The 13,897-nt window shown below is 51.7% G+C and overlaps 1 protein-coding gene across 2 annotated transcripts in view; it reads left to right on the top strand.

Moving 5' to 3' along the window:
- TOM1 (target of myb1 membrane trafficking protein) overlaps positions 1–13,897 on the top strand; it is a 44,997-nt gene that overhangs the window by 14,682 nt on the left and 16,418 nt on the right. Inside the window, exons 2-6 of one of the 2 annotated variants that reach the window (XM_030856132.2) lie at positions 7,826–7,910; positions 10,981–11,059; positions 12,029–12,178; positions 12,469–12,603; positions 12,709–12,858. In XM_030856132.2, the coding sequence (XP_030711992.1) occupies positions 7,826–7,910; positions 10,981–11,059; positions 12,029–12,178; positions 12,469–12,603; positions 12,709–12,858 (599 nt within the window). The remainder of the gene's footprint in view (positions 1–7,825; positions 7,911–10,980; positions 11,060–12,028; positions 12,179–12,468; positions 12,604–12,708; positions 12,859–13,897) is intronic. The other variant, XM_030856134.2, reaches the window with a different exon arrangement.

The following is a 13,897-nucleotide window of genomic DNA, read 5'->3' as shown; positions in this document are numbered from 1 at the left end:
CTTGGGAAGTTAAAATATTCCCGTTGTGGAAGGGCCCAGCTGGGGGCAAGGGAGCCTTTGAAGGGGCATGGGAGGGACACAGTCACTTTCAAGCTCCGGAAGGTTCACTCTGGGTCAGCATGGAGGACGCACGGGGGCAGGGAGGCAGGAGGAGCCGGGGCGTGGCTGACGAGGGCGGGGCGGTGGCCCAGCTGGGGCAGTGAGGGCAGGGCGGGAAGGGGAGGCCGGGATGGAGAGAGCCTCAGGGGCTGGAACTGGCAGGACTCAGGGGCCCCTTAGAGGTGGTCGGGAGTCAGGTTGGCGAATCCCCCAGGCCAGGAAGTCACTGAGATGTGGCTTCTGAAGGAGGAGCAGTTCTGCGTGGTTGACCAGCCGCCATCCCCCAGACCCTCCAAAGCAGGGCCCAGCCCCCCGCTCAGGAGGCACTTGTCCAGCTCTCTTTGGTTCTTCTTATGTGGTTCAGTATGTGTGTGACTCCCAGGGGTGGGAGTGTGGCCCAAAGAAGCCACACCCAGGACATAGTTGTGGGATGAGCGAGTCCATCTTTCACCCATTTAAAGGGCAACCTTTCTCATCCCCTCTCTCAGCCCTAACCCAGGAGCAAAGCAACCCACCCTGCTGCTGGGTCCATACCTGGATGCCTCAGCTGCCTGGCATGTGTCCTAGGCCACCCTGGCATCCATCCAGCCCGCAGGACCCAAGGGGGACCCAGGGTGGAACTGAAGTCAGGCCAGTTTCAAAACTAGGATCATGGAAGCCACCGTTGTAGGGAGCTGACTGTGCCAGCCCAGGCCAGGCTCTGCCCACAGGATGGGGCTGCCTGCCCAGCTGGAACAGGGCCCTGCCCAGTCACACGGAGTCTGCCCCGTCTATCCTGACGGGCCTGGCTCGGAATGCGGCTTCTCTGGGCACCACAGGGCAGGGACCGTGTCCATCTGTCCACACCGCATCCCCAGTGCCTAGAGCAGGCCTGCCACGTCAGTAGCTGTGCGACGGACGCGTGAGGGGTCTCACCCGAGAGCAGGGTGGTGAGAGAGCCTCCCTTGCACCATCGCGTGGAATAAGAGCTCCGTGTGCCCGGTCCATCGGGGCTCCTGGGAGATGCCCACAGAGCTATGCCCGCGGGTGCACTCAGGCCGTGGGTGTGAGGGCTCCGAGCCTGGAGCCAGGTTTTGAAGCCGAAGACACAGCTGTGATGGGGGAACTTGGCTACTGCCCTAAACGCTGATCCAACCGATGGTTAAAAACTCGTGTGTGGTCCTGACAGACCCGCAGGAGTAACGTGCGGGGCGGAATCTTGCCTGAGACAAGCAGAGTATGGAATTGTCTCTGCACACTCTGCTGGAACTTGGTCTTTTTCTTTTTTTTTTTTTTAACATCTTTATTGGAGTATACTTGCTTTACAGTGTTGTGTTAGTTTCTGCTGTATAACAAAGTGAATCAGCTATATGCATACGTATATCCCCATATCCCCTCCCTCTCACATCTCCCTCCCGCCCTCCCTATCCCACCCCTCTAAGTGGTCACAAAGCACCAGGCTGATCTCCCTGTGCTATGCGGCTGCTTCCCACTAGCCATTTATTTTACATTTGGTAGCGGCTATGTGTCCATGCCACTCTCTCACTTCGTCCCAGCTTACCCTTCCCCCCTCTCCGTGTCCTCAAGTCCATTCTCTACGTCTGTGTCTTTATTCCTGTCCTGCCCCTAGGTTCATCAGAACCAATTTTTTTTTTTTTAGATTCCATATATATGTGTTAGCATACGGTATTTGTTTTTCTCTTTCTGACTTACTTCACTCTGTATGACAGACTCTAGGTCCATCCACCTCACTACAAGTAATTCAATTACCTTTCTTTATATGGCTGAGTAATATTCCATAGTATGTATGTGCCACATTTTCTTTACCCATTCATCTGTCGATGGACACTTAGGTTGCTTCCATGTCCTGGCTATTGTAAACAGTGCTGCAATGAACATTGTGGGTACATGTCTCTTTTTGAATTATGGTTTTCTCAGGGTATATGCCCAGTAGTGGGATTGCTGGTTCATATGGTAGTTCTATTTTTAGTTTTTTAAGGACCCTCCATACTGTTCTCCATAGTGGCTGTAACAATTTACATTCCCACCAACAGTGCAGGAGGGTTCCCTTTTCTCCACGCCCTCTCCAGCATTTATTGTTTGTGCACATTTTGATGATGGCCATTGTGACTGGTGTGAGGTGATACCTCATTGTAGTTTTGATTTGCATTTCTCTAATGATTAGTGATGTTGAGCATCTCTTCATGTGTTTGTTGGCAGTCTGTATATCTTCTTTGGAGAAATGTCTATTTAGGTCTTCTGCCCATTTTGGGGTTGGGTTGTTTGTTTTTTTGATATTGAGCTGCATGAGCTGCTTGTATATTTTGGAGGTTAATCCTTCGTCAGTTGCTTCCTTTGCAAATATTTTCTCCCACTCTGAGGGTTGTCTTTTCCTCTTGTTTATGGTTTCCTTTGCTGTGCAGAAGCTTTTAAGTTTCATTACGTCCCATTTGTTTATTTTTGTTTTTATTTCCATTCCTCTAGGAGGTGGGTCTAAAAGGACCTTGCTGTGATTTATGTCATAGAGTGTTCTGCCTATGTTTTCCTTTTTATAGTGTCTGGCCTTCCATTTAGGTCTTTAATCCATTTTGAGTTTATTTTTGTGTATGGTGTTAGGGACTGTTCTAATTTCATTCTTTTACATGTCGCTGTCCAGTTTTCCCAGCACCACTTATTGAAGAGGCTGTCTTTTCTCCATTGTATACTCTTGCCTCCTTTATCAAAGATAAGGTGACCATATGTGTGTGGGTTTATCTCTGGACTTTCTATCCTGTTCCATTGATCTTTCTGTTTTTGTGCCAGTACCATACTGTCTTGAATACTGATTACTGCTTTGTAGTATAGTCTGAAGTCCGGGAGCCTGATTCCTCCAGCTCCATTTTTCTTTCTCAAGATTGTTTTGGCTATTCGGGGTCTTTTGTGTTTCCATACAAATTGTGCAGTTTTTTGTTCTAGTTCTGTGAAAAATGCCATTGGTAGTTTGATAGGGATTGCATTGAATCTGTAGATTGCTTTGGGTAGTAGAGTCATTTTCACAATGTTGATTCTTCCAATCCAAGAACATAGTATATCTCTCCATCTGTTTGTATCATCTTTAGTTTCTTTCATCAGTGTCTTATAGTTTTCTGCATACTATAAGAGTTTTTATCATAAATGGGTGTTGACTTTTGTCAAAAGCTTTTTCTGCATCTATTGAGATGATCATATGGTTTTTCTCCTTCAGTTTGTTGATATGGTTTATCAATCACATTGATTGATTTGCATATATTGAAGAATCCTTGCATTCCTGGGATAAACCCCACTTGATCATGGTTTATGATCCTTTTAATGTGCTGTTGGATTCTGCTTGCTAGTATTTTGTTGAGGATTTTTGCACCTATGTTCATCAGTGGTATTGGCCTGTAGTTTTCTTTTTTTGTGACATCTTTGTCTGGTTTTGGTATCAGGGTGATGGTGGCCTCGTAGAATGAGTTTGGGAGTGTTCCTTCTCTGCTATATTTTGGAAGAGTTTGAGAAGGAAGCTCTTCTCAAATGTTAGCTCTTTAATAAATGTTTGATAGAATTCCCCTGCGAAGCCATCTGGTCCTAGGCTTTTGTTTGTTGGAAGATTTTTAATCACAGTTTCAATTTCAGTGCTTGTGCTTGGTCTGTTTATATTTTCTATTTCTTCCTGGTTCAGTCTCGGAAGGTTGTGCTTTTCTAAGAATTTGTTCATTTCTTCCAGGTTGTCCATTTTATTGGCATATAGTTGCCTGTAGTAATCTCTCGTGATCCTTTGTATTTCTTCAGTGTCAGTTGTTACTTCTCCTTTTTCATTTCTAATTCTATTGGTTTGAGTCTTCCTTTTTTTTCTTGATGAGTCTGGCCAATGGTTTATCAATTTTGTTTATTTTCTCAAAGAACCAGCTTTTAGTTTTATTGATCTTTGCTATTGTTTCCTTCATTTCGTTTTCATTTATTTCTGCTCTGATCTTTATGATTTCTTTCCTTCTGCTAACTTTGGGGTTTTTTTGTTCTTCTTTCTCTAATTGCTTTAGGTGTAAGGTGAGGTTGTTTATTTGAGTTGTTTCTTGTTTCTTGAGGTAGGATTGTAGTGCTGTAAATGTCCCTCTTAGAACTGATTTTGCTGCATCCCATAGGTTTTAGGTCATCATGTTTTCATTGCCATTTGTTTCTAAGTATTTTTTGATTTCCTCTTTGATTTCTTCAGCGATCTATTGGTTATTTAGTAGCATATTATTTAGCCTCCATGTGTTTGTATTTTTTACAGTTTTTTTCCTGTAATTGATATCTAGTCTCATAGCATTGTGGTCAGAAAAGGTACTTGATAGGATTTCAATTTTTTAAATTTACCAAGGCTTGATTTGTGACCCAAGGTATGATCTATCCTGGAGAATGTTCCATGAGCACATGAGAAGAAAGTGTATTCTGTTGTTTTGCATGGAAAGTCCTATAAATATCAGTTAAGTCCGTCTTGTTTAATGTATCATTTAAAGCTTGTGTTTCCTTATTTATCTTCATTTTGGATGATCTGTCCATTCGTGAAAGTGAGGTGTTAAAGTCCCCCACTATTATTGTTTTCCTGTTGATTTCCCCTTTTATGGCTGTTAGCATTTGCCTTATATATTGAGGTGCTCCTATGTTGGGTGCATAAATATTTACAATTGTTATATCTTCTTCTTCGATTGATCCCTTGATCATTATGCAGTGTCCTTCTTTGTCTCTTGTGATAGTCTTTATTTTAAAGTCTATTTTGTCTGATATGAGAATTGCTGCTCCAGCTTTCTTTTGATTTCCATTTGCATGGAATATCTTTTTCCATCCCCTTACTTTCAGTCTGTATGTGTCCCTAGGTCTGAAGTGGGTCTCTTGTAGACAGCATATATATGGGTCTTGTTTTGTATCCATTCAGCCAGTCTGTGTGTTTTTGTTGGAGCATTTAATCCATTTACGTTTGAGGTAATTATCGATATGTATGTTCCTAGTACCATTTTCTTAATTGTTTTGGGTTTGTCTTTATAGGTCTTTTCCTTCTCTGTGTTTCCTGCCTAGAGAAGTTCCTTTAGCATTTGTTGTAGAGCTGGTTTGGTGGTGCTGAATTCTCTTAGCTTTCACTTGTCTGTAAAGGTTTTAATTTCTCCATTGAATCTGAATGAGATCCTTGCTGGGTAGAGTAATCTTGGTTGTAGGTTTTCCCTTTCATCACTTTAAGTATGTCCTGCCACTCCCTTCTGGCTTGCAGAGTTTCTGCTGAAAGATCAGCTGTTAACTTTATGGGGATTCCCTTGTATGTTATTTGTTGTTTTTCCCTTGATGCTTTTAATATTTATTCTTTGTATTTAATTTTTGATAGTTTGATTAATATGTGTCTTGGCGTGTTTCTCCTTGGATTTATCCTGTATGGGACTCTCGGCGCTTCCTGGACTTGATTGACAATTTCCTTTCCCATATTAGGGAAGTTTTCCACTATAATCTCTTCAAATACTTTCTCAGGCCCTTTCTTTTTCTCTTCTTCTTCTGGAACCCCTATAATTCGAATGCTGGTGCGTTTAGTTTTGCCCCAGAGGCCTCTGAGACTGTCCTCAGTTCTTTTCATTCTTTTTTCTTTATTCTGCTCTGCAGTAGTTATTTCCACCATTTTACCTTCCAGCTCACTTATCCGTTCTTCTGCCTCAGTTATCCTGTCATTGATTCCTTCTAGAGTATTTTTAATTTCAGTAATTGTGGTGTTCATCACTGTTTGTTTGCTCTTTAGTTCTCCTTGATCCTTGTTAAACGTTCCTTGTATTTTCTCCCTTCTGTTTCCGAGATTTTGGATCATCTTATTACTGTCATTATTGTGAATTCTTTTTCAGGTAGGTTGCATATTTCATCTTCATTTATTTGGTCTTGTAGGGTTTTACCTTGCTCCTTCCTCTGTAAAAATTTTTTTGTCATTTCTTTTTTTTGTTTTTGATGGGTGGTGCTGTATTCCTGTCTTACTGGTTGTTTGGCCTGAGACGTCCAGCACTGGAGTTTGCAGGCAGTTAGATAGAGCCGGGTCTTGGTGCTGAGATGAGGACCTCTGGGAGGCCTCACTCCGATTGATATTCCCTGGGGTCTGAGGTTCTCTGTTAGTCCAGTGGTTTGGACTCGGAGCTCCCACCACAGGAGCTCAGGCCCAACCTCCGGCCTGGGAACCAAGATCCCGCAAGCCGGTCACTGGGGGTTCCTCCCGTCCCCTTAAGTGTCTGTGGTCCCTCACCAGTGCCTGGTAAGTGCCCTGGTTGGAAGGAGACACGGATTCTGCATCCTCCTAGTACGCCATCTTGTGTCCAGTTGGAACTTGTTTTAAAGTCAGGTCTGCATGAGGATGGAATCTAGAAGATGGAGAGGGCAGGGAAAGTGGGTGATGTGAACGCAAGGACAGCACTTCGGGGGTTTTTTTTTTGATTTTTTTTTTTGACTGCGTTGGGTCCTTGTTGCTGTGCACGGGCTTTTTCTAGTTGCGGTGAGCGGGGGCTACTCTTCGTTGCAGTGCACGGGCTTCTCATTGCAGTGGCTTCTCTTGTTGCAGAGCAACAAGGCGCCCGGGTTTCGGGAGTTGTGGCTTGCGGGCTGTGGAGCACAGGCTCAATAGTTTTGGCGCACAGGCTTAGTTGCTCCGCGGCATGTGGGATCTTCCCGGATCAGGGCTCGAACCCGTGTCCCCTGCATTGGCAGACGGATTCTTAACACTGCACCACCAGGGAAGCCCCAGCACTTCGATTTTAAAGAACGTTTTTGAACGTCCTATAGTATGTTCTGTTCCTGTGTTCACTGTTCGCCCACCTCCTCTCACACTAGAGCACACGAAAGGCAGCCGGGTCCCAACACTGAGCAGATCTTACAGCAAAGGGCCACCAACTGTGGCCTCGACAGGCCTGGAGAATCTCGTAGTGGCTCCTGGCCTGGAGACCTGACCCCAAGAACCAGATAGACAGGATGGTTGCACAGCATTGTGAATGTAGTAAATGCCACTGAACTGTTCACTTTAAAATGGTTAATTTTATGTTGTGTGACTTTCACCTCAATTGAAAAAAAATAAAAAAGACCCACCACCCACTGAGTACCTGTTTTGCACCAAGTACCATGCATGTGCCTGGTTTGCATCATCAGACACCCTGGGGCGCTTCTACCCACCTACAGACAAGCTAGCTTGTAGAGGAAGACCATGGCCAGGCCTCCTGTTGGTAACAGAGTCGGGATTTAAAACCCTGTGTTCTTGGCTTTGGAGGTAAAGAATATCTCTGGGAGATCTGAGAGGAAACTGGGGGCCTCCAGGAAGAGGGAGCTGGGGGCAGGGGAGGCCGGTAGATTTACTCTCCATTCGATGCCTCTTTGGAGCTTTTGAACCATTTTGAACCATGTGAATGGTTTCCAAGTCAAAAGATAATAAAAGGGTCAAGAGGGAACATTTCTTTACAAAAATCTAAAACAAAACCCTGTCTCTATATTGTCGTGTCAAAAACAAGCACTCTGAGGCCAGGCCCCCTGAACCCCCGTCCCGCTCACCCATCTGGTAGACTCAGCCGTGGCTCCCTCCCCGGCCTCGCACGGCTACTCTAACAATTAAGTGACGAAATGGGGCAATGAAGGTGACACCATTTATATGGTGCCTGGCCCATCTCGGGTGCCCGGAAAGCACCCATTGTCCTCCCCACTCCCGCTGAGTTTGTCCGTCTGGGAACCCCACACGCTGGTGTGACCTGTGGTTTCTTGTCCTCAGAGAAAGCTACAGATGGCTCCCTGCAGAGCGAGAACTGGGCACTCAACATGGAGATCTGCGACATCATCAATGAGACCGAGGAAGGGTGAGGACCCCAGGGGAGAGGCGGGACGCCACCGGGCGGCCACAACAGCGCGCCTTAAACGTTTCGGAACCACGATCTAGTCTGACTGTCTCATCAAATGGATGAGAAGCCCAGAGATATGGGGTGTGCGGCCCACCCAGCAGCAGCAGTGCAGTCAACTGGCCCTTCCTAGGACGTCACCTGGAAGGCATCTTCCTAGGACAAGGCCAGCTGGCAGCTCTTAGAATTAGGAGGAAGCCCCAAGCCCCATCTGCATGCCGCAGGCTAGACTGTGCAGCAGGGACCCCTAGCTTCCCCAGTGAGCAAGAACGGACTTTCGTTTCCTTAAGCTCTGAGGCCAGCAGGGAGGGTTGCTGCCACAGGGAGGGGAGTAGACGTGCAGTGGAACCGAGAGGCTGGTCAAGGTTAGCCTTGGCCGAGCATTTCTGGTGCTCGGGTCCCGGCATCCTGCTTGGGGTCAGGCAGCCCCGCCAGAGATGTGGTGTGGGGCAAGCACCGTGGTCCTGGCTCCTGGGCTCTGACCGGCATCACTGACCAGCGGTGTGACCTTGGGCAAATCACTTTACCTCTCTGGGTCTTTGTCTCAGAAAAGAGCTCTTCCACCCTTCCAGCAATCTGTCCAAGGCCCTGAGGGGAGCAGCGAGGGGATGGATGCAGGGTCACTGTCCTTCTCAGGAGAAACCAGGGAAGGGTTGGGAGGGGTGTGATGACCACAGCCAGCAAGAAGCGCCAGATGAGGCCTCTGTTCCAGAAAAACAGGCTCCGCAGTTGGATCAGGCCTCAGTTCTCTCCCCGTCTTTCACTGGGATGGTCCATTTGCCCTGTGAGGGTTCCTCTCACCACGTGGTGCTTTGTGTGTGGAGGGAGCAGACGGGGAGCACCCAGCTCAGAGCCTGAGGAGGCTGTGGGAGTCTGCAGCACACGGTCAAGGCCAATTAGGACTGCACGGGGGCTGCCAGAACCTTCCAGCTCCCCAGCCGTGTGCCATGGGCTTGCCGAGGCGCTGGGAGGGGACACGCCCCCCTGCATCTGGACTCATAAGTGTCGGGGGTGAGAGTGGTGGGCGGGCGGCAGGGCCACCAAGAGAGGAGACTGAGGCAGAAAACCTCACTGAGCCTCTTCTTGAATGTCGGGGCTGAAAGTCACTGCTGTGTCCTTGGAGAAGCAAGTCCCCATCTCCCTTGTAAACGTCGGCAGAACTGGGGTCAGACTTGTTCAGGTGCTATTGATTTGAGCACCTCCTGGGTTCCAGGCTCTGCACGAGGCCCAGGGGACCCAGCAGTGAGCCAGGCAGATGTGACCCTTGACCTCACAGAGCTTGTCATCTAAGCTTTAGTCTCTCGACCACTCCCGCCTTGGGTTGTGTGTGGCCTCCGTGCCACCCACTTTGTGCTGTGCTCCTGGCAGAGTACTAGACACACGGTAGGCCCACAGTAGTGGCACACAGGCCAGAACTTCTGGGTCACTCTGTAAGGAGTGGAAACAAGTCCCTTAAGAGAGCTGACGTGGCCACAGGGGAGTGGCCAAGCCAGGAACAGAAGCCACACCTTCCCCTGAGATGGAGCCCAGAGGGCGAGGGGCTGCCCCAGGGCATTGGGTTGAAAAGCGCCCTCACACTTCAGGGGCAGGGTCCCACCCCGTTAGGGGCCGTGGCCCTTCACCCCTCGTGTCATCTCCGTCACAGCCACCCCCACGCAAGTCTCTTCCAGAAAGCCTTGCCTGCCGCCTTCACTCCTGTCGGGGGGCCCATGTCATGTCAGGGTTCCCGACTCTGTCGACTCGCCCGTGATGGCTTTGGCACTGACAGTCTGACAGATGCCCAGCAGACAGCAGGACAGGCCCTCCCCGGCCTAAGAAGTGTTGCTTGAGCTCCTGTAGCGTGCTGGGCTCTGGGGAGGCAAAGTGTCAGAGGAGGACGCCACCCCTGGCCTCTAGGGAGCATCCTCTCTAGCCGGGCAGTCCCAGGGTCAGTGCACCCAGGAGATGGAGGACTGGGGAAGCGCCACGGGCGAAGCGGATTTTAGCTGGGCTTCTACCCGGTAGATGTGGAAGTTGGGGGGGCCACGAAGACTCCTAGGCCAGGACAGTCCAGGCAACGTGGCTTTCCCCTGTACAGGGCTGAGCGGCAAGGGTGCAGGCGGCAGGCCTGGGGGCGTCAGTGGAGTTACCGATGGGGTGGGGAGAACAGGCTGCCGCCGGCTTCCCTGCCATGACCACGCAGCCTCCCCAGCCCTTCCCTCCACCTTCCTCCAACGCTCAGCGGCCTCCTTTCATCTCCTCCCCGCCCGCCTGCCCGGGCCCTGGTCCAGGCTCCTGCCTCCACGAACCGCGTGCCCTGCTCCCCGCAGCTGGCTGCATCCCATCCTTCACGCTCAGCTGTGGCGCCACCTCCTGGGAGAAGACTTCCCTGACCTCCGGCACCCACCCGCCCGCCCACACTCACACACTCACACTCGCTCTTACCTCGGAACCTGCTTGCTTCCCTCCCTTGGGTGGGTCTCCCTGGAACATGTGATCCTTGAAGCAGGGCCGAGGGTCTTATTCACCACTGCGTCCCAGCACCCAGCCTGGTGTGGGCACATCTGATGCCTGATAAGGCCTGGGTGGAAACAGGGGTGAGCAGAGGAGCTGGCCAGGATGGGGCACAAGAACTCTGTGCCTGCAGCTTATTGGTGCTTAACCTTCACTACTGCATATAAAGCCCCAGGGGCACGGTGGGCATGCAGATCCCCTGAGAGCTTGCTTCAGGGGGTCTAGGGTTGGGTCTGGGGTTCCGCATGTTTAACAAGCACTCACACCTCCCCACTAAGGGATTCTAGTGCAGGGTGTCCAGAGACTGCTCACTGAGAATCCCTGCCAGGCAGTCGTCATCTACTGAGGATTCTGGTGGGACAGGAAGATTCTGATGTGATTAGAACCTGGGCACACAAAACAGGGCGGGACCAAGGGAGACGGGTAAATAAGAGCCGTTCCGTCTCCCAGTGCCTCCTGACCTTAGGCGCGCAGCCTCCTCTGTGGGGTAAGGAGGTTCCATTCCTCAGCCCGTCCTTCCCCTTGTCCTTCTTCCCAGCCCCAAAGATGCCTTCCGAGCAGTGAAGAAGAGAATCGTGGGGAATAAGAACTTCCATGAGGTGATGTTGGCTCTCACGGTGAGTGCCCCGTCCCTCCATCCACAGCGGGACCACAGTCCCCTGGGGGCCCAGCAGGACTCCCAGCCCCCCTGGGGCTACCCTTTCAAGGGCTGTGGTCAGCCTTCAAGGCACTGTCCTGTCTACACGGCTGGCCAACGAGGAGTGGCAAGAGAGGCTATTTGGAAAAGTTCCCTCTAACCTACCGGTGCAGGGAGCAGACACACTGAGGCCCACACCCCTCAAGGGCCCGTCATGGGACGCGTGGGCAGAGGACCTGCCGGTGACACAGAAGCTCAGTGCACCCAGGCCTCTGGGGGGCAGTACCCAAGTTGGGTTCCAGTTGGCACTTGGCCTAATTGGCCCTGAAAAACGAACATAAAGCAAAGGCCAGAGGCTGAGGACAGTCCTTGCTCACAGCAGGGCGGGACAGGCAGGAGTTGGCAGCCTGGCAGTCAGGGTGGGCTTGGCTGGGGAGTGGGGGCGCGAGCTCTCTGTCTCCGCCTCCCCCGTGGCAGCACTTACATCTGGATCCATCTGCTCAGCTGAAGATCAGAGGCAGCTCCTGCCCGGGAATAGAGAGACAGGAGCGCGGACAGGAGTGGGGAGGGAAGGTGGGCGCCTTTGTCGCAGGCCGCGAAGTCGCCATTTGATTGAAAGTTCTCTGGTTTACACCTGGAGAGCCACCTCCCCTCTAGACTGTGTTCAGCTCAGAGACGGCCTCGGGACAGGGTTCTGTGGGCACCAGAGCCACTCAGCCAGGGGCTCCAGCCAGCGCGCGGCCCTCTGCCCGCCCGAGTCCCCTCCCCACCCCAGCCAGCCAGCTGCCAAATCTGGTGTGATCCCGTCTCCTCCATGTCCTGGGTCTCACTTCAGGGAGCTGCATCCTCTGCTGGGCCTCCCCACTGGGACATGGGTGGGGTGTGAGGGTGGGGACCCGGGCGCTCCCGCTCCTCTGCTGGGTGCTCACGGGCACCGCACGGCCTCCAGGTCCTGGAAACCTGCGTCAAGAACTGCGGGCACCGCTTCCACGTGCTGGTGGCCAGCCAGGACTTCGTGGAGGGCGTGCTGGTGAAGACCATCCTGCCCAAGAACAACCCGCCCACCATCGTGCACGACAAGGTGCTCACCCTCATCCAGGTGAGCGCGGGCGGCCGCGGGCGGGATGGGAGGAAGGTGCCCCCACCACTGCTACTCTCGCGTCTGTTCTCTTGGGTCCGTCTTGCTCCTCTGCCGACGGGACCTCTAAGGGGGGGTCGGGGGGAGCCTTGCTGGCTGAGGGCCTTGCTGTGGAGCGGGCTGTCCAGGTGATGCCACCAAAGGACCAGCGAGTCCAGGAGGGAATTTCTGCTCCCTGGGGGCTGGCAAGCAGGCTCGCAGGGGAGCCGGTGAGCAGTGGTTACCGGCTGTGTCCCCTTGTCCCCTCTCAGTCCTGGGCTGACGCGTTCCGCAGCTCGCCCGACTTGACGGGTGTGGTCGCTGTCTACGAGGACCTGCGGAGGAAGGGCCTGGAGTTCCCCATGACCGACCTGGACATGCTGTCCCCCATCCACACGCCCCAGAGGGTGAGGAGCGGCGGGCAGGGGCAGCGGGAGTCACCCCCAGAGCAGGTGCTGCTTCCTGGTGGCCCCGACCTGCCAGCCTCACGGATTCAGCTTGTTGCCTTCTAGACCGTGTTCAACTCAGAGACACCGTCAGGACAGAATTCTTCTGTGGGCACTGATGCCAGTCATCAAGGGGACTCCGGCCAGCACACCACCCCGCTGCCCACCTTGGCCCTACTCCCCAGCGACACACCCATAACGCCAACCGCTGAGCAGGTAAACAAGCCTGGGCCGTAGCCACACAGGTCAGGATGTGGGCCTCCCCCTCCCCACAAGTCAGGGCAGGCCCCTGTCAGTGTGGAAATTACTCTGCCCAGTCCTCAGGGCAGCCCCACAGGGCATGTGTCATCCTTCCTGTTGGGAGGTGAGGCTCAGAGAGATCAGTTCACTTGCCCAGAGCCACACAGTTCAGCAGAGACAGAGCTGGGATTCAAGCGCAAATCTGACTCCAGGCAGGCTCTGTCCTGCACCTGGGCCCTTCTCCAAAATGTGCCTTCCGTGGAGCCCTGCGGGCAGCTCCAGGGAGAGGAAGCACCCAGCAAGCAGCCCTTCGGCCGCAGCGGCTCCACTTCCTTGCTGGGGTTTGCTCAGGGTCTCACGTAAGATTTCATTTGGACGGAGGTTCTTGCTAAAAACGTTTCTAAAACATCTGTATAGAAAAAAATTTAAACCCTTGCCTGGCACCATGATGCTTCCCACCAAGCCCCAAGAAGAAGGTTTGAGTCATAGTGTAAGATCCTGGAGGCCGGGCCTGGGCCTCGTTTTCTGGGGCCCCGTGAGTAGCTTTGCAAGACTGCCTTCCTCAGACCAGGCCGCCTGTCCCTCGGCCCCTCCCCACTGCCAGTGAGGCCAGCGCCCTGCACATTGGCCCCGAGCAGTTTGTGGCAGCCTTAGCCGCCGCCCTATGAGGGACATCCACAGCCATGACCGGCATTCCTGGGTGCGCGGTCATTTTAGTCGTGGATGGCGGGGTTGCTCGAGGCCTGCACACTGGGGATGCCCACTTTTGAGGTGTTTTACAAACTTCTACGGTATCGTTTGGTCTTAACAAACAAATAAACTTACCAACAGCCTTTCATACCCAAACCTATTTAAAGAGAAACCTCTGTACTTATAGCAAGTTAAGAAATCAACCCCCAGAGTTACAAATAACATTACTAGAAAAGTTTTCCTAACAGGCCCAATAATTAAAAGTGCATAAAATTGGTAAAATCACCCTGGGATCCAAAACTGATCTAACCTGGTTATAATTTTA

This window comes from Globicephala melas, chromosome 10 (genome assembly GCF_963455315.2).
Source record: "Globicephala melas chromosome 10, mGloMel1.2, whole genome shotgun sequence".
Lineage (NCBI taxonomy): Eukaryota > Metazoa > Chordata > Mammalia > Artiodactyla > Delphinidae > Globicephala > Globicephala melas.
The sequence above is the reverse complement of the archived record's forward strand: the minus strand, read 5'-3'. Positions and strand labels throughout refer to the sequence as shown.